The 26,914-nt window shown below is 35.6% G+C and overlaps 1 protein-coding gene across 1 annotated transcript; it reads left to right on the forward strand.

Moving 5' to 3' along the window:
- Positions 1–1,854: 1,854 nt before the first annotated feature.
- LOC112046872 (neurogenic locus notch homolog protein 1) lies at positions 1,855–26,390 on the forward strand. The gene is made up of 11 exons (XM_052882950.1): positions 1,855–2,042; positions 3,897–6,622; positions 7,405–7,577; positions 9,436–9,554; positions 11,297–11,450; positions 13,482–13,736; positions 21,229–21,371; positions 21,934–22,053; positions 22,545–22,647; positions 23,461–23,636; positions 24,201–26,390. The coding sequence occupies exons 2-11, from the start codon at positions 6,423–6,425 to the stop codon at positions 24,408–24,410; spliced, it is 1,653 nt and encodes a 550-aa protein (XP_052738910.1). The 5' UTR covers positions 1,855–2,042; positions 3,897–6,422; the 3' UTR covers positions 24,411–26,390.
- Positions 26,391–26,914: the final 524 nt, after the last annotated feature.

Genomic DNA, 26,914 nt, shown 5'->3' on the forward strand with positions numbered 1-26,914 from the left:
TTTAATATAGGTACACACTCATGCTAATTTACAGATTTCTAGTAATTATAGTCACTGCGCTAAGCTGCGGACGGACGGACGGGCGGACGGACGGGCGGACGGACAGACAGACGGACATAGCGAAACTATAAGGGTTCCTTGTGGGCTACGGAACGCTAAAAAGAACGCACATGGCTAGCAGGCGCTTCTATTGGTCAAATTCGGCAATACAAGTGTCATTCGTTCATTTCGTTTTGTTTGACTGTTAATATTGGCTAAACTTAATCACAAAGTATTTTGCATTTTGAAATGAATATTAAAAATACAAAATACATCTCGAAGGGTATTTCAAATAAAATACAAAATGCTTTTTACTAAAAAGCATTTAAATGCAAAATACAAAATAGGTATTTTGCATTTTAAATAGAAGTATTTCAAATAAATCACATCTCTGGGCGTCGTCTAGTAAAATATTTGGAGTCTAAAATGTTAACCTATTTTTTAGTATAGTCTATTTTTCTTAACTATAACATCGTGAGAAACCTGCATGCCTAAGGAGTTTCTTAATGCTCTGCGTGTGTGAAGTTTGCCAAATTGCAGGCGTGGTGGACTAAGCCTAGACCCTATCATTCTGGAAGGAGACTAGTGATCTACAGTAAGCCGTGTATGAGTTGTTAAATGATATAAATAAATAAATAATTTTTGGAGTTCGATGTAAATTTGTCAATTTCTCGAACGATGGATTTTCTGGGAGTGAAAATAAAAAGCGAATTGTTGTTTCTAGGCTCTACCTACTCCTGTGTCTCCGGGGAATTAAAATCGTGCTCCACAATTTATCAACGCATCGCATCGCTTTGTTGCTTCAGTTGCTAATAAATCCCTACTGGACCTGTTGTTAACCGTAGTTCGATTCGTATTCGATTTCGATTCGAAACAATCGTATTTTGCCAAATTTTAGTGTAAAATATAACTACTCGTATATATCGCTCTGCTATGCTAGTGTGTGTGAAGCCAGGGATGGTCTGCAATCCATACATCCATAGTAATATTATAAATGGGGAAGTAAGTCTGTCTATCTGTCTGTTACCATTACGCGCCTAAATCTCCGAACCGATTTTGATGAATTTCGGTATAGAAATATTGACCTTGGAGCTGAACATTGGATTTTTTGACCCGGAAATCCATGGTTCCCGCAGGATTTGTGAAAAACACAATTTCAGAATAAAACATTTTTAAAATAAATTGTTGTGTGCTTAAATAAACAATATAAATTGTTTCAACAACAACAATATAAAGATTCTAGAGGTACGTCTACTTTTAAAATTTATTGTAGGTAATACTTCGCCGGTCCTGAGATGTTTTCCGAATAAAAATGTAAATATACCCCAATAAATACGCCCATGATACTTTACAATTTATATATTAAGTTAACATGAAATTAGCTATGAAATTAGCTAGAATAACGAATATTGTCAGAAATTGCTTTCATTATAATAGAAAACCGCCGATACCTTCGAATTGGCTTATCTAATCTTCATCGTATTGCTAAGAATCAAGCGTAAGCTTAGCGTTTTCTATGTTTCGTGCTAAAACCCTCTCGATCACGTCAGCTTTCTAACAAAAAAAGTTTTGTTTTGATTTTATAATGATAGGCATTTAAAATTCACAGATACGTTAAAATATCCTTCCTTTAACGTCGTGATTAAAATACAGATTCTATAAAATAGAGAACAAGTTAGCAATAAGATCCCATTATTCGATCCTAACATCCATCGGCCTTGCATCCTGTCGCATCAAATAAATCATTGATATTACAAGCGTGTAGTTAAATTAAGTAAAGATACAGGCGGGGGTGAGGCGCGGAGGGCGCGGGCCGCCCGCCCTCAGTGCCACGGAGGCTGCGGGGGACGCCGCCCGCCCTGCGCCGGCTATCCGCTCAACATAACATTCCTACATCATTGTTATTTCAAAACATATATTTACAGTATTGGCTACATATTGAATTATACTGCAAGTCAAAGTGATTGTGTGAAATTATCATACGGCCTTCCAGCTGATGACAAGTAAGACAAGATTTTGATAACCTTATCCTTTTCCGTTTTGTGTAAGCCTGATTTAAGTTTGTGCATTTATTCTTTTGGTAACTTCTTATTGTAGTATTGTTTTTTTTATAGGTACGGGCAAAATAATCTTAAGTTACTCGTACCTCGTACGTTTGCATATTTATATTATTTCCTTAAGTAATTGGTTCAATTTATCTTTTTTTCATATGCGTAATTCAAAGAGAAAAAAATAACAAAAATTAGCAGAGAAACGGAAAATTTCAGAAAACTTAGAGACTATTTTATTGATATTTGTTACTCATTTAAGGCTCAGTCGCCGAAATCTGGATGAAATTTTTAATAAAAATAGATTATTATAATCTACAGGCACTGTAATTTCTATATTCATACAGCAATGGGTCATATGTGGGTGAAACCCGGGAGCACAGCTGTTAAATTATATTCATTAAGTAAATATTAATAAGAGCCGTGATAGCCCAGTGGATATGTCCTCTGCCTCCGATTCCGGGGGGTGTGGGTTCGAATCCGGTCCGGGGCATGCACCTCCAACTTTTCAGTTGTGTGCATTTTAAGAAATTAAATATCACGTGTCTCAAACGGTGAAGGAAAACATCGTGAGGAAACCTGCACACCAGAAAATTTCTTAATTCTCTGCGTGTGTGAAGTCTGCTAATCCGCATTGGGCCAGCGTGGTGGACTATTGGCCTAAGCCCTCTCATTCTGAGAGGAGACTCGAGCTCAGCAGTGAGCCGTATATGGGTTGATAACGACGAAGTAAATATTTATAAAAATTCTAACAATATTTAACAAATTATTACAATATTTTAAATTTTACAAAAGATCTTGAATATATAGAAATAATTCCATTTACTACTGACCAATTAAAATAGAAAGTAGGTATGAGTCGATCTATAAGTGAGTTGAAAATAGATTAGATACAAAATCAAAAGAACTATCGCATATAGCTCGCCGTACAAAAGGTTTCAGCTACTCGATAATTCAAAGTTTCACGTCATGAAATATGCGCATTTTAAGCGAAAATTAGTAACGTCGGTTTACAAGCAATACTTCGATTTGAAGAGGGTCACCACTCACGGCGAGAACTCTACAGCTTTCCAATTATAGATGTTTTCCCTAAGAAGTGAGCACTCCCGCAGTACCAGTATCTACAACTCGTAAAAGCTTTCGGACCACCTTTTAAAAACTCGTGTTAAGTGGGTTTCAATACGATGGAATATTTCGAGAGCTTTTTTGCAGAAAGCCTATTGTATGGTAATGTATCCAACTGAAAGAATCGATGTCTGTATGAATCCATGTTCTAATACAGATGTATATATCTACTCTTAATATGATATAAGGTAGACATAAAAAATACATATTTGTATAATTATATTATTGCTGTACGCGAGTCTCGCATAAACTCAATGTGGGATTGGATGATTTGAATTATTTTTCTCAATAAAAAAAAAAATTGAGAATAAATAAAATGGTTAAATCTCTTTATTAGAAAAAAAAATATATATATATATTTTTTTTCTTAACATTTATTCGATAGTCAAAAAAAATAATAGGGAAACCTCGTATGTCCGTAAATTTGTATCGGAATTCTCGTTTTATTATGAGGTTCAATGTTTTAGTTATTAAGTTATAGTTTTTATTTAGTTTGCTTATACGGCGATGGTTTAAGTGAAAGTGATAGTTAGGAAAGAGCCAAAAACAAAGGAAAAATCGTAAAATAATTGGTACCTACATTGTAAATATATCAACCTAATAAAATTTTCTAAAAAAGCTCTCTACAATATTCTTAATCTTTGTTCCTATGTTACCTAATGCAATGTTTTGATTGTTTGGCAGGCAAGGCCATCCTCAATTTACCGTTGAAACAGTGCCAAATAAACCAAGGACATTAATATCTGGTACAAAATGGCCATAATAGCGAATAACTATTTTAAACCTACGAACAAAATTTATAAAATGTACACCGTGCCAACAGTTTTATTAATGATATTGTTCTTTGGAGGGAGTTGTTACTGCGATGTAGTTCTGAATTCTACGGACAAAATTAAAGTCGTAGTAGCTACGAGTAGCTCGGCTGCGCCCGCAACCACAGAGTATATCCACTCAACGAAGTCTAGCGTAAAACCGCCGATGGTTACAGTGCCTCTGAGCACTAGCGCTGCTACGACAAAGGAGAGCTTTACAACTCAAGCGTACATTAGTACAGAGCGGTCGACCACGACTCGCAAAGCGAAAACTCAAGTCGAGGCGAGTACAAAGGGGTTGCTTAAATTTGCAAGAAGGCGAAAGTTGAACTCTACGTTTAGTACGCTCGGTGCAGTGCATACAGCGCGTCTACAAGATCGTCTCGGTGCTATCGACTGTGAGCTGCCGGTTCTGCCGAGAGAATCAAGAGTATGGCGTGGCAATGAAACCCATGAACTTAATTTGCCAGTAACGGTAAGTTGCTAATATAGACACTTTTTACTTTAAGCAAGTACCTAATGTACGTAATTTTTTATTGTAAGAAATATATTTATTGGTATTCTTAATAATAATATAATAATAATTAACAAATTTACAAATTCTTTAATGTAATGTGTCATTTTATATTTTCTCGTATCTCTCAGACATTCCCTGAGAAAAATTCACTTCCGGCTGCTCATCGGATAACTCTAACGAAAAATAATATAATAAAAATGAAAATACTTAGGCACATAATATATAATAGTTATGAAACTAACAATCGGCTCTTATCAGTAAAAAACATGTCACTTATTAGTACTTATATTTATTAGCAGAATCTCTGAAATCTAAGAATTACAGAGAGCAAAAACTCATACGAAACCTAATCCAATAAATATAAACTTTAAAACACCTATAAAATAATTACACATCGCTTGACCTAAAATACCCGTTACACGAGTATGAGTAGTTACCGACAAGAACAATATAATATTGTGCACGGAACATAACTCTGATATAACATTTTGGACCATAACGTTAATCGTGACGGCGCAGAGCAAAGCGAGGTCAAATACATAAACCATAAATCGTCCTAGCGCAAAAGGAAAAGAGAAAAAGCTTTTCTGCTTCAGCAGACCAAGTCTGTTCATTACTTATATAAAAGGAAAATGTCTGTACGTCTCGCACAGAATACTATGAGTGGCATTTTCGAGATTAGCACGCGTGGGCTATATAATATCTTGCTCATCCATGATGTATGAAATGGCGAATTTCTTATAGGCGAACAATAAATAAATCACGAATTGAACTCGTAAAGCTAAAGATATTTTATGCTCCTTACCTACGAGTATAACGAAGTCCTCTGTAAAATAATTAAATAATTGGTAAATAAAATTGGGCATCCTCAAAATCGATACAATTGTTACACATATAAGAAAAAAATCGTAAAATATAATAAGCTCAAAATATAAGTTCAAAAAATATAATAAGCTTAGTAAAAACTGCAAAAAGATAATAATGACACACAGAGCTTAAAAGCATTTTGTACTATAAAATAAAAGCAAAATTGAACTTTGACATTCCACCGGTTATATTATTATACGTAAATCTAATATTGCAACGCCGACGCTTTTAACCTGTGATTGTGTGGGAGGAAGATAGGGATGCGTATAAGTTACGTTAAAAAGTAATTATATTGTAGATTGTAACAGTGTATATATAATGTATCATGTAATTATATATTGGAAATATTTCACTTACATTATCAGCCTCTCTGCAATGCGGGTTACTCGTCCAGGGTGATTGTCAGTCTAACGATCACTGATGTTAATGATAAACAGGACTATAGCTTCATGAGCTTTCCGAGAAAATTTCTCCTGATTTCTTGGAAGTATCAAAAATCAGGACTCGAATCGAGGACTTTGTGATCCAAAGCTAACTATTGGACCAAAGAGGCAGTTGCAAATATTTATGTATTTAAAAATCCTTCCCTGCTTCTCGCTCTACAAAAGGATCTCTGATGGCATCGTACTTGAACGCCACATCGTTTGGCGATACCTTTCTACCGGTAGAGTGGTAACTAGCCACGGGACAAACCGTAATATAAACTAATATTATAAAGGTATATTATAAAGGTTATCTAAACTAATATTATAAAGCTGAAGAGTTTGTTTGTTTGTACGCGCTAATGTCAGGAACTACTGGTCAGATTTTAAGATTTTTTCAGTGATAGATAGCTTATTTATCAAGGAAGGCGATAGGCTATATTATCCCCGTATTCCTACAGGAACGGGAACCACGCGAGTGAAATCGCGCAGCGTCAGCTAGTACATTTATATGAAGCACGTTTTAAATTTTTTTATTAAGCTACTTATAGTTGAAGTTTATAATTAAAACGTGTGCAACTTTGCGGCGTGGATGTCGGAGGAGTGCGCGCTCCGGCGAGGAGGCGAGGAGGAGTGCCCCCCGGTCATCGTGTCGTGGGAGGGGGCCGCTGACATTCAGAGCGGAGATATCCTTATCGTGCGCATCGCAGACTCTTCCCCGCTAGACACCTTTGTTAGCGCCGACTCTACCAACGGAACTATTGACACGAACTCTTCACATGATGAGGACAGGTAGGGGAAATAGATTAGCATGTGGTAATTAGTTGTAGCTATAAGCTTTTAGTATATCACAAACTTCAAAGGGCATTGTTTCTATTTTCCTATGTCTGTTTATGTTCCTGTTGTTTTTGAATAATAATAAATAAATGTTCCTACAACAAAACTGATATAAGCATGAATGATAGAAGTGTATCTAATTCAAACATTGGGTATGTATTTGTGTGATTGTGATTTTGATAAAAATAATATTGTGAATTATAGATTTTATAACTTAAAAATATTAGGTACTTAAAATTATAACATAAAAGGTAATTAAGCTTGTTATATTTCTAAAAGGGCATTGAAATTATTCACTATATTACTTTTAAGAAGCTAGTAGGCAAAGGTATGCGTAGTACGTATACGAGTGTGATAGATTTTTACAAGCTAATGTTAACGTCACATACGTGTTGTTAGTAAGTAATATTAAACAGGTTATCTCTTGATTAATGAATCAAGCGTAAGTGGGAGTGTCACACAACCTAAAACTAATTTGGTTAGTTTAGGAAAAATCGTAGTTTTATTATTATTTAAAAAATCCTAATCACCCGACCCGGTATTTTCAAAAATAATCAAATATAGTTTTAGATAAATAGATGATTGTTTTACACTTGTATTTGATCCATAAATTATGGGACACTGTATATTTCAAATTCATTGATCCGTTTCTTTTCTGTTACGTAATCACCAGTGACCCGTGTCTATTGCTCTTTTCACGGTTTAATAAGTAATGGTTGACGAAGGGTCTATTTCAGGTCGCACCACACGATCCCCCAGCCCGCCGTGTACCAAGTGACGCGGCAAGGACACGAACACTGCGACGTCTCTGACGGGATGTTGCTCGATATTACGCCGTTAGACGAGAACGGATCGAAAATATTCACTCTCTACGACAAGGACCTCACTGAAGGCGTTAATTTATTAATAGGTGAGTATTTTCTTTCACAGTTTCATATGATAGGAGATGATGCTTAATTACAATTTATACGACAACGTTAGTAGACTAGATGATAGGTAGAAAATAAATGGTTCCATACATGTTTTTAGGCTACTAACTAAACACCTTTGAGTAATTTTGGAGCTGTTTTATTTGCCTTACTTTAAATGTACCCACCACAAAATTAAGAGCTCATACTTGGTGGAGGTAATCAACAACAAACAAGGTATTCTCCTATGAATGTTATTTAAACGGGTACATACCACGATAAAACGACGAGATTTTTATTGTCGATATTTTGACCCAGTTGCATAGATCGTGGTCACGACGGGACTGAACGTGGTGACGGGACGGGTTTTATCGTGGTATGTACCCGTTTAAATAACATTCATAATGAACAACCACGAAATAAGTTTAAAATCATTAAGGTATTCTCCTAATTCGTCGAGGGTGGCAGAAGCTAACGAACATATCATCTGCCACGCTCGAGCAAATTCTAAAACTCCCTCTTCGATTTCCATACTATTAAAAGCATCTAACTTTATTTACGTTTTAGCTAATCATAGCTAACGTCGTTTCTGAAATGGATTAATCCAATCCAACTTGGGCTACACGGACACACATCATTATCAGCTTATTTTACCTACAAATACCTATTTTCTTTTATAGTTTCATGAAGGTTCTAATGGTTATTTCCGTTTTAACAGCTAAGTTTACGTCGTTTCTCTAATGGATTAATCCAATCCATCAATAGATTAAGATATTGGTGAAAAATGGTTTAATGTCACGCCAATTAGTTGTTTTCAGTGTCTACGAATGTGCTTTTCTTTTTCTAATAGTAAAGCTAAATGAGGGTAGAAAATGCATGTCATTTCATACTTAAAGTTATGAATGCTTTTTTTTCATTCAAAAGATAGTAATATTGTCATTAATAAGTATATAGGAACAAGTTATTTAAAATTACTATTAGGTGTAAAATAACTAGTGATTGTTTTATTTGTTTGTTGATAAACATTGCACAGCGAGTTTGGCTATAGTGTTGATGTATTTTTTTCATTTATTGCTTTCACTTGTGCCACGCAAGCAAAGTTAAGCCACATTGCGTGAGAACTTCGCAAACTACGTAAGCTCTTGGCGGAAGTCTGTGGAATGGGAAAACATCACTTTGTTGTGACTGAGCAGTAAATACCAAAGAATATCATTGAGTCGTGACATGCAATGGTCTTGTGTTTTATTTGTAGAAAATGTTACGTGCGTTTACTTTGGACGATACAGCGTGGAGCTTTAGAATTATAGTACAACCTTTTGATATAGCGATTGTGACCCAGCAGTGCAATCGACAAAGATTATCATTTGAAATCATCGTATACCAGTAGTGACATGCCATGTGTTTAACGGAACCCTATTTTCATATTAAAAAATATTCAGCGAGAGTTTTTAAGGCCAAGGAATTTTAAGTGTCTTTTTTTTGGGCTTACGATATCATTTAAACAAGTAAAAAGTCGAGGTATTTTGTATTTGTATTGTATAAAAAGTAGTAGTACTAGTAGTAGTAGTAGTAGTGACTAGTAGACGAGTAGTATAAATACAGCTCGTGCGGATTAACTTGACACCTTTCCTTGGCTGGAATGATGTTTGTACTGTGTTTGTGCGGTTGTGTTTAATAGCCAGGTGTGGTGTGGCGCACGAGCTTTACGAAAGACTTGAGTCGTGTCATGCAAATGGTATGTCACGTCACGTTCGGTATCCTTTGTAGTAATGTAACGTGTGTGTGGATAATGGTAAGGATGATGCATTGTGAAGGCAAGGAATAAAAGCTTAATCCCGGTAATAAAAGTATTCTTTACAGTTGTATCTGAGACTTGGGGGTCACAATGCATTCGATTGAAGGTCACCGTGAAGTCGGACAACTGCGGCGATTCCCAAGACTGTACAGGAAAGGGCGTCTGCTATACAAATGTATCCATGGTATGTACTCGTATATATCGTATATATATACTCGTATCTCTCTCTGAGATATAGGAATTTTCAATCAAGTTTTACGCAATTGTAATTTGAGCGATGGCATGACAGCTATTACTTTCGCAAGATATTAATTTCTGTCTTCGCTTATTTTGAAGATGAGGACTACCTACACCGATCTAACATTAGAATTACCTTCCTTTGTTGAGTGTATTCATACCTTAACAAATATGTACTGGGCAAATTCATTTTTCATTGGGAGGAATTTTATTGTTTCGTTAAGAGCTGCTCGTATGTTTCGTTCTGTTATATAGGCCATATTGTGTTTTGACTTCGGCCACTACAAAAAACCAAGTAAATCTTATGTGGACATTTAAATAAATCAGTTTTCCAGAAATTCGGTTATTTTTCAGATAAATATCGTCATGTCCGATCTCGACTAAATATGACCAATATTTCCTATCCCCTCCATATTTGGAGGAAGGAGAGAAGACAGGAAATAAAACTTATAAATTAAATTAACTTATAATTAATTAATTAAACGTATCAGTTTATGTATCTAGTTATACGAGATACGTTTTAATTTAGAACTCATGACCTTTCGGTGTTGAGTCTTAACGCATGTGGAGCTATTGACGCGTTATTGATCCATACTAAATTTAAACTTATGTTAAAATCGCTTGTAAAACGCTTTATGGAAATCGCTTAAGATATTTTCAGAACAAATTGAGAAGAAGTGAAAAAGAAAAGTGGCCTATACATGCCACTTTTATATCGTTGTAATTTTATAATTCAATAACGGGCTCACCTATCCAAACCAAATGTTTAGGCTTTGTTCGGACTATTTAGTAGATGGTTTATGTGAAGTTTGCACAAAATAGGTAGGGGTAGGGTAGGGTAGGATTGGTAAGAAGTACACACAAGTCAATGTGAAGCTTGACCGGATCCGCTAGTTGGAATATAAAGTACAAATACTTTTAGGTGCTCGGTATGACTACCGTCCGCTGGCGCATTTTGGTAATTACCCTCCTTAGAACATACCTCGCTTAGTTGGAGGGGAAATGGAAAATCTATTCGTGTCAAAATTTATCTAAATCCGGTTTTTTTTATACTTTACAAGTTAGCCCTTGACTACAACGTCACCAAGTGATGATGCAATCTAAGATGAAAGCGGGTTAACTTGCTAAGAGGAGGATGAAAATCCACACCCTTTACGGTTTCTACGCGACATCGTACCAGAACGCTAAATCGCTTGGCGGTACGTTTTTGTCGGTAGGATGGTAATTAGCCACGGCCAGAGCCTCCCACCAGCCAGACCTGTACCAATTAAGAAAACTTCAATCGGCCCAGCCGGGGATCGAACCCAGGACCTCCGTCTTGTAAATCCACCGCACATACCACTGCGCCACGGAGGCCGTCCAAAAGGCCGGTCCGAATAGAGTAAGTTTTACGGTAGGCGTCCACAGATTCGCATCGTGTGTTTCAGACGCATCGCATCAAACGGATCGTAGTATTCTTTGTACTATAGAATACAACTGCGTCCACTGATCCGCATTGTACAAATTGCACGAATCTATCACGATGCGTTCGATACCTACGACGCAAATCTGTGGACCCATGTATTTAGATGTTGTTGTGTTGTGAAAATTGTAACAATCTTTTTAATTTAATATTCAGATATAAATTGCCGCTAAAATGGGCGATCGCCTTTGTCGATGTAGAATAGATTGATCGTGTATTGATTACAGGAAGGCTACGAGTGCCAGTGCTGCCGCGGCTACGCTGGCCCGCACTGCGAGGACAGAGACGCGTGCAATCCATCACCCTGTCTGAACAATGGCATCTGCGTCGACCTCTCGCAGCCGCTCAACGGCGCTAACTACCACTGTCTTTGTCCATACGGTATATACATTTTACTGGAATTCCGTTCCAATCAATCTTTGTTAACGAAATTATTGTAAATTTAAACTAGTGGACATCCGCAAATTCGTTCACTTAAATTTCGTATTTTATAAGGATTCCACACTATGATTTCTTGGATAAAAAACAAGGATGTGTCCAAAATGGAGTCTATTTTCGAGTATGTCCCAAATTTCGTCAAGATCTTTTCCTGGGAACAGAAAGAGGGTCAGAAACAGGAAACAATTAAACATATTTTTGTGTTTGTTATTAATAATGAGAGTAATTATTTTATTTGAAACGCTTACCTATAAGTAGTCAGCTATTTTCAACTATTTAGAATATTTAGGTTAAGCTTAGGTATCGTTATCTATTATTATGAGTGACTTTTTATTCATTTACTCTTCGAACAAGTGAACCAGCTGTGATCAAAATTTATATATTTTTTTATCCACCCAAAGAAACTTCATTAAGTAAAAATATTACTATAATAAATACTTTATCATTCATATATTGGGCGCACGCTTTCTTAGTTCGTATTTCATTTAAAACGTTACACTAATTAAATACTTGTATCTACTACTATGTATTTTGTGTAGTAGCTTTAAGTTCCAGCTTCCAAACCAACATTTTCCAGTAAGCCCAAAAATAAATTGCATTTTCGGTTAATTAAGCTCCTATGTGACGTAATCGGAAACTCTATTCGGAGAGCGCTGTTGCGTAACTCTATACACACATCAAGCCATACCTTACCCCTGCAGGGTATAATGAATATCTCTGTAACCGTATTAAATGTTGATTAATGACGCCACTTCATCGTGGAAGTTAATAGATTTCGGGCTAAAACCGTCCTATGACGTTTATTGAAATGTGTTATTCTGTGCGCTGTAACATGGTGCGGGCGACAGTTGCTTTATGACGTTCATAATACGTACTATTATCGTGAATCGCGATAAACTTTCTGACGCTATAGCGCATATTATTGGACCTTGGCTATCAATAGACGATTTGCTAAGTCTTAGTTTTTATCTGGCGTGTTTTAGTATTTAGTATATAATATAAATTTAATTTATATATTTATACCTATATAGCCTCTGACAAATCTGTAAACAAGTGAAGCAGTATGAAATTAAATAACGGTTAGATATCCGTTAACTACACTACAACTGAAAGGTTTCTTTCTCCATACACAATTAAACAGTCATTCTGAAATTTACAGAATCTACCAATATTAAGTATAAGTTTTGTACAGCTACGTATGCTACAGAATTATCAGAAAATCGATCACATTAAGTTCACAAAATTCTCAGAGTACCAAAAGACATTTTCCCTCGGGGTTAAACTTCGTTTTGTACAAAATCGGCCAACTCCGCTACTACTGAAGGTTACCAATCTCTCAAGTGGATCAATAAGAGATATTTAAGAAACTTATTAATGTAACAGACAGAAGGATCCTCACAAAACTTTTCTTTGTGTTTAAGATACAGCTACAACGCGAAAAATGTACCTACTAGGTTTAGGTTTTTAGATTTTAAATTTTTATTTAATTGAATTTGAATATACTTTAGAAATGTATTGAAGCTAATCACAAGGAGTGTCTTAATGGTTCCTACTGGTAAGATACGGCTACAGATGCCTTTCATAATAAATAGAAGATACATTTATACTCGTAGTTATAGGGATATATATAAGCTGCCAACAATTTGAATGCATCGTTATATAAAGTAGCAGTTGAAAGAAGCAAATCAATCTATTTTTGTTGGTTACGGTAAAAGCTCTATTCACGGGATATACGTTCTGTAAATGTGCACAAAAACTGTGAATATGGAATGGTAATTTATAGGGGAAAGGAGATACGTTCCTCTATAAATTACATGAAAAATTTTGATTTTTGATAAAAAACACATTATTGGCGCGAATAAAGGAAGCGTGAATAAGGAGCTTCTATAGCTGCCTATCAAATCTGTCTATTACCTACAGGCTACATATTATGTAAAGTAAGGAAGAAAGGATCTAGTTTTTATACAATTTTAGGGTTCACTGGAAGGAAATGTGAGAAGGACCCTTGTTATTCTGAACCATGCGTCAATGGAGGATCTTGTATGAGCATGGCAATGAATGGTTCCACAACATTTCATTGCGCTTGCGCCGAAGGATGGACGGGCTCGCACTGTGAAGTGGCAGCTACTGGCGGCGCGTGCGCTGAGAAGCCTTGCGTCAAGGGGATTTGCGTTGAGCAAACGGACAACGAGGTGGACGGAGAGAAGTACCGCTGCTTTTGTGAGCAAGGTAAGTACTCTTTATGTTGACAAGTAGAAAGGTCGTGTTTTGGTCCTGAACTCCTAAACTTAGCCCAGCTAGGAATTTAACCCGAATCTTAGAAAGCATAACCCTCAGCTCTGTTGTGTAGACTATTAGGTAGTTAGAATTTATAAATGAGGCAGAGACAGGTCATCTTAATTATAGTTAAGAGCTTTATGTTCTATGGTTGCAGTACATATACTCCATAGCAATAAAATTTAGACGTCCATAGTTACCTACTTCATACATTTGTCTGTTTAGCTAATTATAAGATATTTAATCACAAATTCTAAGAAGATATGCATTTTCATATTCAATCGTCAATCGTTATTTACTTAGTTATCGACATATTAGACAAGTACTTATCTGTTCAAACTTAATACCTACCGAAATACAAGCAAGCTTAACAAGTGTTATGTATAAGAAATAAAATAATTAAATTGTACATGTTTAAATGTCTACATTAGTTCTGTATAAGACTGGATTATTTTCTTTTCGTTAATAAGTAAAGGGACAATTTGCCTCTAAGTTGAGCGCCTTACTGAATATAGCGTAATACGGAACGTACTCAATTTATTCGGTGAATTTAACTGAAACGGCACGACAAAGGATAAGGAAAATCCTTGGGGGATTAAACGTAACAAGATTGTATACCTAAATACCTACATAACGTGGTACGTACAACGTACCAGGCAGAGGGGCTCTCATTTGGATTACAAATGTAATTATCTAAATACGATACGGTACTTACATAATAGAAAAGTCCTAATGCTACGAAATAGTCCACAGTCAAAAATAGTAGATTGTTTTAAATAAATAGAAACCGGTTTATAATGACGTATCTACCATCTACCATAAATGGACAGATTTTTCAAATCAGTCCATTTATGATAGATGAGTTTATTCGTTATGTTAGGATTAAGCAAACTAGATTCATAATTATATCACATTTTTATTTTCATGCTGGCAACTTTGTTTTTAAATGATCTCTCAGTTGTCAGTTGTTGTTGTGTGATTGGTTGACGCCGGTTGAAGTAAAATGGCGGGAACCAATCAGATTTATTTTATCCAAGCTTGAAAGCTACAACTTGACAGAAGACATTATTGTTTTCATGTTGGCGGTCGATTATTCTCTGTTGAGCGAATCACGAGTTAAGTCGAGTAGAATTGAAACAGTTTTTATAACCAACATCTTTGAAAAGAGCTACTGTAGAGTTTCTTATCGATTCTTCTCTGCAATGTCTGCAATTCCGAATCGAGAGTAGTTTTACCACCAATAGAAATATCATAAAGTAATTGAAATAAAAGAAGGTATTCAAACAATCAAGAAGTTATTATTACCTGAATCCTGAGTACGCCTACAGTTAAACATACAAAAATACAAATCTTTCCCCTTTATAATATTAGTGTACTTTTTCTTCATGAAAAATCATGATCATTCATTCATGAATGATCATGGTCTGCATCCAAGATAAATTTCAAATATATTTTACTATCCTAATCCATTTTATTACATATAAATCTTTTCAAATTTAAACCATACCGTTAAACCAATTGGTAGAGCAATAAATCGTTCCTAACTCATTGAATTATAGTCAAAACAATTTTGTTCGCGATGGCCAAAGAAAATTTATTTGGCCCAGTTACAATAATTTTGTTAGTAGGTTATATCAAACCATTTTATGTGTCAAACATATTGTGATTTTTATACAAGCAAAAGCTTGACGTACCTATACAAGGCGATACTTTAAGATACTCTGGGTTCGATTCCCGTCCGCTTGACTATTATTGTACTCACTACCATTTATCATAGATCGTTAGTTGGGCCCCGAAGCGTCGCGGAATTGTCATTGGTTCGCAAATACTTAGGAATGAAAAGTAACAACTTTCTCATTATTCGTGTTGCGGCTTGTGTTTTTACACTTTCAAAATGATCACGAAGGCATAATTAAGGGATTAAACAAGAAAAAAACAGTAAAATATTTTTTATACACAGAATGCGCTTGTTGCATACTAAGTTAAGATGTGCACGTCTTTGAGTAATGACATAACATTGTGCGTTCTTTAATATTGAGGGGCCTATCTAACGATTTATATCGATGTTTACTACTCTAAGCACATGCTTAGCGGGTATGTTGACGGGAAAGGGACATATTTTTGGTCAAACTTAAAAAAAATAGCTAATTATTAAAAAAAAAGAAATTGTATCACCCAAGTGCTACAATTTCGTTAGAATTTAGTATTATCTAGCGAGCAATCCAATCTAGATTAGAAGATTTTCCCGAGTCTCTAGTAATAAAGCTATACAATATATGGCTGGGTGTAAGCTTCACTTTCTTAGGACGTGTCTAGACTGACAATAAGCTAGTTTAGCGTCCATTGCCGTAGCAGCGCTGTTTAACTTGAATGCGGGATCATGCAGTTCAGAGTCAGACGCTTGGGCGGAGAACATTCTCGTAAGATAGCGTGTTCATTGTCTTTCACTTCAATTATAACCAGGGTCTGTAGCCAAGTTACATCAATTCTCTTTCTATCAACGCTAACGCTACGAAACCGAAAAAATGTATCTGGATGACATTAGTTATCGACCAAGTCACGTGATCAAGTTAACGATCGGATCTGTCATTCCCATACATTTTTTTAATTTTCGAAGGGAGAATCGACTCGAGAAATCGACGTGCTACACGGATAGTAGTGAATTTATTTCAATACTCCAATAATTTCATATAGAAAATAGGATTACAGGAAAAACCATTAATGATTTAACATCTGCATAATAATGATAGTCTGATAATAAAACTTGTTTAAACGGATATCCCTACAGGAATGGAATATGCGCGGATGAAATTGTGAGGCACAGTTAGTGCAAAAATAAATAATTGTGATCCAAATACCTGCAGTATTTGGATCACAATTATTTATTTTTGCCTTTTATTAATTTTCGCATAATAATAAATGAGATATATTTAATAATGTTTAAAATTAAGCTCAAAGCGTTTGAGTATTATTCATAATGGATAAATAAAGCTTCATTTAATTTCCATACGCTACAATGCATCCTGAAAATTAAATTCGCTATAGCGTAAATTGATACAAGCTAGTGCTAGATAGATTGGATGCAAACAACTTTTCATCATTGCCTACCTACGAGGATTAAACTGGGAAAATGAATCAACAAAGTTGTTTTTCCGCCAGCAAAGAACGGATGGATGCGGGCAAACAGTCTCTTGGGTCGAATTGGCATAGAAACTTAATACAGCATCTCAGAATTGCTATTGTGTACACGGTTGTGTATTTTAAGGCTACTCGCACACTGTTGTGGTTAGGATCAATCTTATAGCCCATTTTTTTTATACTACAGGTGTGAAAAAAAATTGCCACACCTATATTCAAGACTTAGGATTTTGTTGGTACGTATGTTCATTTAAGTAGTTGTTCATCATCATAATTATCAGCCGAGTTACCTGCTTGATGTCATCGACCAGCACAAAATTTTCCGGTGCGGAGTCGCCACTTCAGCTTCGCCTGCATCCAGCGAATCCCTACGACCTGCTTGATGTCGTCAGTCCACCTGGTAGGGGGTCGACCAACACTGCGCTTAGTAGTGCGGGGTCGCCATTCCAGCACTTTGGGTCCCCAGCGTCCATCGGCTCTTCGAACTATGTGCCCCGCCCATAGCCACTTTAACTTCGCAAATCGTTGAGTTATGTCGGTGACTTTGGTTCTTTTGCGGATCTCCTCATTTCTGATTCGATCACGCAGAGATACTCCTAACATAGCTTGTTCCATCGCTCGCTGTTCGGTTCCTCTACGGATCTCTTAATTTCGGATTTGATCACGCAGAGATACTCCGAGCATAGATCACTCCATCGCTCCGCGAGTGGCTTTAAGCCTTCATATGAGGCTCATAAAAAGGCTTTAAGTCGCTAAATATGGGTCGCACATACTTAGCGACTAAGTCTCAGACCTTTAGGTAATTTAAGACGAAAGAATTGGCTGCCCACTGCCTAGTTATTAGTATAAAGCAAAACAACAAAAATATAATTTAGTATGTTCGTAATACTTAATGATCATGATCATCATACATCATTTTTGATGTATGATGATCATGATCATACATCAAAAATGATGACACTCAGGGAGTCGAGAGCTATCACCGATATGCAATAAAACATACAAAAGCGTCGTCCAATATCCACGACGCTACATTCTGTTCATCCCCGATTAATCGATATTGCGTTTTTGGCAAACTGCCATTTTGAAGTATAGGAATAAATGAAAAATCGTGTTTGTTTGTGCCCTTCTTTGTTGGAACAACATATTTTTTACTCGAGAATAACCATACACACATTTTCACAGAATTGAAATATGGAAAAATGTCTATATATTTTTTTTGAAGAATTGAAAAACTATTCGAGTAAAAAATATGTCGTTTCGACAAAGAAGGGCACCTAATAAAACCTTTTTAATATTACTTTGTTGACCGTCTGTCTGTCTATATGGCTGATATGTCTGGTATGTTTGGTATGTCTGGTATGTCTGGTATGTCTGGTATGTCTGGTTTGTCTGGTATGTCTGGTATGTCTGGTATGTCTGGTATGTCTGGTATGTCTGGTATGTCTGGTGTGTATGGTTTGTCTGGTATGTCTGGTATGTCTGGTATGTCTGGCATGTCTGGCATGTCTGGCATGTCTGGTATGTCTGATATGTCTGGTATATCGGGTATGTCTGGTACGTTTGTTAGCTATGTCTAGTATGTCTATCTACATACATGTCCTTCTAAGTTAACGTAAAAGAATATACGGCTGAACGTATATTTTGACACTCTCAAGGGAATCAAAATTTATAGTGTAGGTACTCTCCCTTGACCTAGAACTATTAAATTTGGCAAGTAATACCGTATAGGGAAAAAAACTCAAAACTATTTATTTGTAATTACCTAAATCATAAAAATACTTTCCATTATTTATTTAAAGTACTGTCTACAAATTTGTAAAGAACCCTCTATGGACGAGACCGGTTATAACTTATTTACTTTTTTTGTCTATATACAATAATTGTGCGTGAGTCACCAAGTTGGATATTATTTTATAGCTTACCTAACATAAATCTGAGCTGAAAAATTTTTCATTGTTAGGATACCACAGAGCTAATTTATTATATCCATAAAAACAAGCAAAAGAAGGAAACATAAAACAACGATGTTATGCCTAGCATGAAAATATATTCGCATAAAAAATAAAAATACATTTGGCGGATGACAGTTGTAGGGAAGTGCTACGAGCTCATTTATAACTGAGCTTTTAGCTTCCCTTTTTCCGCTTTGCAATTCTATCATAATGTGTTTACACAGAGCGCCTTTATGTGGTGAATTTATTAAGGCAAGCTCTATATAGAGCCTCACGGGATACATTACGGTTACGTAGATATCTATGCTTGTATACTATTGGAAAAGAAAATTGCACCGACATTACGCTTGTGTATACTTTAGCTTTGTAAAATTACATTTTCTATAGCGTACATTTCTACGTACAATATTTTACAAGTGCTATTACTTTGAACATACTTCACTAATCCTGTACTCTGACGGCATAATGCTGGCTTAGAGACTTATGACTTGTTTAATCGGTTTGCACTGAAATGCAACTAGACTTTTCATTCTATATGAGTTATGTAACTAAACGATATAGTTAAATTTAAAAAAAAAACCAGCCAAGTGCGTGTCAGGCCACACGCAGTGTAGGGTTACGTAGATTAAAATATGAGCACTTTAAAACGCTTTTATTAATGCAAAAATACCGATAACTATACACACTATCACTATCACATGCTATGGGATAGAGGAAAAAAAAATCGCTTCACTTTACATGTAGGAAAGGAATCCCTAAAATTCAGCCAACTTTCAGCTTTCTAGTTTTAAGAGACTAAGTTATTTTACTAACAACTTTACTTTATGAGTATTTCATTAACAACAAAGTATACAATTTTCAAATTTCATTTCAGGTTCTATTCAGGGTTTTTTATGTTTGTCGACTATAACTCTTTAAATCGCAATCGCTACTTAGCTGTATTCCTCTATAGCCTACTTCTCTGATTGTTTTTACGTATCCACAAACAACCGTTTAGCTAGTAGAAGGGGCGACATTTGGCTCTATAACAGTAATAAAAATTAGCTCTAAAAACCTTAATATTTAACAAATCCCTAAATCGAAAAATAGTGGTAAAAGATATTTCATATTTTTCAAAAACCTATCCAATATTATGAGCTAAACGAGTAAAAAATTCATCCCCAATTTACATGTAGGTACCCTAAAAAAATATTTTTCAGGATTTTACCTTACGTCTTCGTTTACATTTATAATATACATCACCATCATCATCATTATTAACCCATATACATACTCGGCTCACTGCTGAGTTCGAGGAGACTCGAGATTGGCAGATTTCACACACGCAGAAAATTAAGAAAATTTTCTGGTATGCAAGTTTCCTCAAGATGTTTTCCTTCACCGTTTGAGACACGTGACATTTAATTTCTTAAAATGCACACAACTGAAAAGTTGTAAGTGCATGCCTCGGACCAGATTCGAACCCACATTCTCCGGAATCGGAGGCAGAGGTCATATCCACTTGGATATCACGGCTCTCATTTAATCTACATGCTAAATTACAGCTTTCTATAGTCTCTCTCCTAAACCGCGGACGGACGGACGGACAGAGACGTGTATGACGAAACTATAAGGGTTCCCTGTGGACTACGGAACCCTAAAAATGAGTGCACAAAACAAAATTAAAATTTAGTTTCCAAATTTAATAATGTGATTGTTATTTAAATTCATTTATGTAAAGCAGTCTTACGAATACTTTTTAAGTACATACCTTTTAAAAGTGAACTTTGAAGTCTATTTGCTGCTTTAAATTCTCGGCGTTTCGTAAGGCTTCAAAGCAGTAAAACAAACAGAAAATTTTATAAGTACGTAGATATAAGCAAGTCTGGTATAGATAAATGTTAATCGAAAAAGTTAATTTATGGAATGCAAGTAATTTGTAAAACATGGGTGGGTCCAGTCCTTGTGTATACGTACGGATTACCATTTTTAACTACAATTTAAAAAATATTTAAGTTTTATATAAGTATATTTATATACCTCCATACATATTTTATTTAATAAAACACGTTTTATTTTTTACGGAGATTTAAGCCTTGAAAAAATAATTAGGGAAAATCAGAAAAAGATTCTGAAGTGGGCATGTCGCCCTAAAGTCAGGGTAACTGTTTTCAGCCATATTTTCACCCCTACTGGAAAATAATAAGTTATTTAGTTCGGAGAGGTAGGACTTTTATCAGAGATTTCCCTATTATTTTTACAACTTTTCAAAATTCAACTCAAAAAAAGTTTTAAAAATTACATATTGAAACTTTATTGTTTAACAGGGTTTACAAAGTTCGACATCTCGATAAATTATATGGTTTTTGCAGGTTATACAGGTGATAGATGCGAGTTGGAGTACAACGAGTGTGAGTCGTCCCCGTGTGCGAACGGCGGCACTTGCACCGATCGAGTCAGCGGCTTCGAGTGCTCATGTGGTCGTGGGTATACGGGAAACACCTGCCAGACCAAGGTATGCCAATTTCTTATGGTGGCTTACGTTTGGCTACAATTTGGTACGGCCAAAGGAAAGCCTGCAGCTGCAATGGGCTGGTCCAATAGGCACAAGAACGAGAAGCCGCCCAAATGCTAGATGGGCAGATAAAATAAAGGCGATGGCGGGACGCAAGCTGCAGCTAAAAACATGGAAAGGTAGAAATCATTCGAGGAGGAATTTACCTTTCGATGGTCCATTTAAAAAATTCAACTCTATTTTGGAAAAGTACTTAATATTTAAGATTATGTACTAGTTTATAGTTTTATACTCGTAATGCTGTAATAAAGATTTTTTCTTTCTTTCTTTCTTTTTCGTATGGAATTAAATAAAGCTTTATTATATTATTGAAGGATATTGATAAGGTCTAATATGGGACGCACTGGCCTGAAAATGCCTTGAAAATTGGTGGTGTGGCTCTCAGCCGTGGGGTATTCCTCCAAGCATGTAAGCTGTCTGTCCCAGCCCAGTCAACATTTTCCCATTATATCGCCTCATGTTTTAGAATAAATATTAAAATCGAATGAACGCAACTTTTTAGGTGGACCTTTGCAAGCCTAATCCATGTCCTGAGCGTCGTTACTGTTTGGACCATGGGAACAGCTACTCATGTGAATGTCCCAGCGGTTTCGTAGGCCAAGAGTGCAACAGTGTCGCTACTGTAAGTTATGAAAACCATCAAAAAACGCCGCTAAGGATTAAATTCTAAGGATTTCTGGTAGAGGGCTATCACAAAGTCAGGCCACTGTGGTATTTTATTGCTAGTTAGCTAACTAGCTAACTAGTAAATGTAGAAGCTTGGAATGGCGAATCAAGTACCTACCGGGTTGGCGAAGATATTTTCTCCCAGGAAGAAAATGACACAATTTTCAGACATAGTATGCACATGGGGTGACCACCAAGAGGAATATGTGGAAAAGTACATAAAGCGATTTATCCCCTAACATCTCAAAATATTAAAAAAAACTGGATTTTGGAATTCTGCAAATAATAATTTTCATAAACGCCGTTTAACAAAGTTCTTACCGCAATAGGTCAATTTCTTTTATTTTATCTACTCTCATTCGTAATAGATAAAATAATAATCATCATCATCACATCACTTATAGGTTTTATATTGAAAAAAATGTCTTACTGTCAAACTCTTGTTAGGTCTGTGACAACAATCCGTGCGCTCATGGCGGCACGTGCTGGAGTGGAGTGGACTCTTTCTACTGCTCGTGTCGACCGGGATACACCGGCAGGATTTGTGAAGGTTCGATCATGCATTACCTCATTAAAATATATGTTTTATTTTTCATCAAATACGTTAGCATTCAATTTACCGAAATTTTACCGTCATATTGTAGCAGTCATCATTTGAAGCTCCAGCTTCTGTGTCCAAGCAGAGGTACGATTTGGGGCTATTCAAAGACCGGATAAACGAATTTCTTGTAATTGTTACAGATACCCATACATAGTGGCTAACTAATTACCATATAAGACACGCTCGCTGTTGTTTATGAAATTACAAAAAAAAATTAAATATTTTTTTTTTGCCTACTTAGACATTTTTTGTGGGAATTACGTATTTTTTTAAATGTTTGGTAATAAATAATAAGCTGACCCAGTTGTTTTGCCGTATACATTTTGGAGTGGACCACCCTTATCACTTAGAGGTATGAAAAATAGATAACCACCTATTCTCAGACCCACCGAACATACATATTATAGACCTTGTGAATTTGTTGTGGGCTCTTCTCGGCTTCAAGGCCCTTTTAGGACCCTTGTAACTTCAATTTTATGTTTTCGAGTATTTACTATCACCATTATCTTATATTATTAATACCTGACGTTTCGAAGGTGCTTGTAAACTACTATTGAATATTGACTATTGAATATTGGCTATTAACTATTTACTTCATTAAAATAGGTCAAGGTATAGAAACTAACACTGTGACACGAGAATTTTATGTAAAAGAAGATTTAAAAAAACAGGTTTGCGCTTGTCTATGTTCACGTCGATTTCGTAATATCAGAGGGCATTGCTAACTATCCTTCGTCATAAACATTCTTTTTTTGTTTTCAGAGGACTTCATTCTGGAAGCAGTGATGGACGGCGAGAGTGAGCCGGGTGCGGAGTCCCACGGAGGAGGCTCGGTGCGCGAGATGCACCTGCCTCTGGGCCTGTACCACGACCGTCTGCATAATGTGTACATAGCCGCCGGGACACTCGGCGCGGCGATAGCTATCGTTGGGGTTGTGGTAAGATTCAATCTTAAGCCTCAAATTATTAGCTGATTGGTTACATTTACACTCAGTCAATTAGCCAGCTTGTCCATCGATATAGGCTTATTTTTTATAAATCTTACTTCTCACTATGCTGTTTTTGCACATTTATTGTATTTATTAGTTTTTTTCTGTTAAGCCTTAAAAGTTTAACGGATTAGAGGTAAAAAAGGGGGTTCGATCCGCAATCGTCGTCTATTTTCATGTCAGCCTAGCACAAGACTTACTCTTGGTTGGAGAAATAACGGCCAGATAGACATCCGGTCGAATAGTAGCTATCCGGTATTCGGTCGGATACCGGATAGTTACCGGATATCCGTTTCATCTCTAGTAAAAATACATTACTATAAGGGTTAAGTTACCCAATTTTAGACCTAATCGACAGAACGGATTTGAATGAACTTTGACACAGCGATAGAACAGTCTGGAATAGCATATAAAATTTTCATCCTGACATTTTCACAGAAATTATGTGCCTAAAACAGGACATAGCTATCATGTAGCATATACTCGTATGTATATCCATGTATTTTGTAACAGGTGACAGCTTGCCACTGCCGAGTCAACAAGACGTACTCGCGTCTGCTGTCACGCCTGTCACGTGTGACGGAGCCAGGGCCGCCCCACCACTGGCTGCAGGACAAGCGCGCACCCCCCGCGCCCTTCCAGCCCCCCGCCGCCCTCGACACCACCGACATGTACTACACGCTCGACTTCAGCGACAGCCAGAGCTCCCCGCTCATACAATAGCCATCACTCCTGAACTGCTCCGATGGAGAGCGGTTCAAAATACAGATATAAATTCACATATGACCATTGATATTAAATTGCTCTCTCTGCTGCAAGCCACGTTACAGAACCTATACTTAAGTTTTATCCCTCTTAACTAAAAAACATGGCTCTACATTTGAAACTGTATACAAATTCCATAAATTCAGCCCTAGTATAAAATGTCTCTTGGTGTCTCCCGTGATTGTGGTCCATAGCAACATTTAGAACTGTTTAGAGTTATTGAATACTAGAGCCGACGTGGTTTTTTTCTTTTAATAATTCACTAATTACGAGTTACAAATATTATAATGCGCCAAAACTATTTAATTAAAAACATTACGCCAAAAGCTTCAAAAGATAATATTTACGTAAAATATGTTTTAATTTGTAATTCCTTAATATTTAAATGTAATTTTAAAAATAACGTAGTTTTTTAAATAAGATTTAACATCCTTGATTACAATTAAGTTTTAAATATCAGAAATTTAACTTGAGCAGAGATAGAAAAATTAAAAGGAAATCGCTGAAAAATGCAATGCTTTAAATTTAAATTCTAATTACAACCGACTTCAAAAAAGAGAAGTTTCTCAATTCGACACGAATGTTTTTTTTTATTTATTATTATTGTTTGTTACCTCATATCTTCGTCATTTATTAACCAATTTTGATTTATTTTTGTCTGAAAGAGTATTGAACTTTCAGATTAGTCCCATTTAATTTTTACGAAAATAGGTTCAGTATTTTTGTGTTAAAATTAAAATTAATCTTTGAAGTCGGTTCCATTTTTATGTTTATAAGATTATGTTATGTTTGTTCCACATTGTTGATTCATTATCTATCAATTTATTGTATTGTTGTTAATTGGAAGCTAAAGAATTAAAAAAAGATGTAAAGTTTGGTCACGTAAGGTGACAGAAGGTTAAAACGCAGAAAACAAATTAGGTACGGCATATTTTATGCGTATTTAGTGAACAGGCCCTTTTTGTGTGTGAACAAACGTAGATAGTATGCAGTCAAAAGTATTTACAACGCAAACTTTGCGACAACATCGTGACGATAAAGCTGCGGAATGCCTTAGAAAGCGCTAACATAATTATAATAATTAAAACGCAAAAAATGTAAGGAGAGCGCAAATCGCAACTCATGTTGCGTTAATCGCTTGCGCTACGTATAATATTGACGATCAAATGGTAGTGTGATATTGCAATTAGTACAGTACAGTTAAACTAGTATTTAAAAGTGAGCTTTTACAATATGTTTTCTACCACGGATTTGTATAGTTTATTAATTTGAATTAATTTAGGTGTCTGTTTTAAATCTTCATGCCAAAGTAATTAAGCGATATTTATATCCATTAAAATATAAATTGATGGTGTTATTGTTAAGAAATAAATTTTTGCTGGATTTAGCATATTTGATAGTTTGCGTTTATGCGATCATTACGTATTTTTATAAAAAAAAATCTACTTATATTTAATAATTTTAATAGACATTAATTTATTTATCAACTATACATAAAATAGTTAATGTTCATTGTTTTCCTTTTATTTCTCCAGATTAAATTAAGTAAGAAAATATTAATAAAATCGTGTTTTTGAATAACGCACAGAGCGTTTTTCAATAAAGGTTTTGCCCTAATAATTATAATTTATTCAGACATTCTTAGGAGATAGGCTTATTAAGATGAAATGACTGACCTTCAACGTAGAGGCATCACCTTCCATTATCTATTACCTACCTTTCCACTCTTTCTCTATCTATCTCAAGATTATTAAAACGTATAGATTTTAAGAAACAAATGTCTGCTCAGTCGTAGGTAGAACTATTTCTATTCTTCATGAAAATAATTCTATGTTCTCCGTGTGCTTTTGTGAAACGTTGCTTTTGGTGTACATAATTGAAGCTAAATGTTGATGTAAACCTTAAGATATAACTATCAAATAAAGGTACTTTCAACTATATTGGTTTTATTCAATACTAGCAAACGACCCGCGGTTTCATCCGCGTAGCTACCGTCCCCGTGGCAATACGAGGATCACAAATAGCCTTTTTTCTCGGTGAAGATGCACTTTTCTATTGGTAAAAGGATTTTCGAAAACGGTTTCGTATATGCAAAGATTACCTACTTCCTACAATCCTACAAACTCACAAACGTTACCTCTTTATAATATAATTAATATTCGTTCTTATAGATTCTTATCAAACAGTTTCTCGAATGTATGTATTTACGACATACATTAGCAACAATTTACAATTGTAGTACGAGGTCCGGCATAAGAAATACTCTCATCTGTTATTTATTTGGGATAACAAATAAATGGTAGAAAATATTCACATTGACACAATGAAAATATAATATCTAATGTCGGATCTTAGACCATTGGCAACAAATTATTTAATCCTATGCACAATTACTATTTATGCATTTTTCTTACTTAATTCAAATAATAAACTAACAACCACACGGTTCGGGATTCCATGGT

Source organism: Bicyclus anynana, chromosome 1 (assembly GCF_947172395.1).
Source record: "Bicyclus anynana chromosome 1, ilBicAnyn1.1, whole genome shotgun sequence".
Classification (NCBI taxonomy): Eukaryota; Metazoa; Arthropoda; class Insecta; order Lepidoptera; family Nymphalidae; genus Bicyclus; species Bicyclus anynana.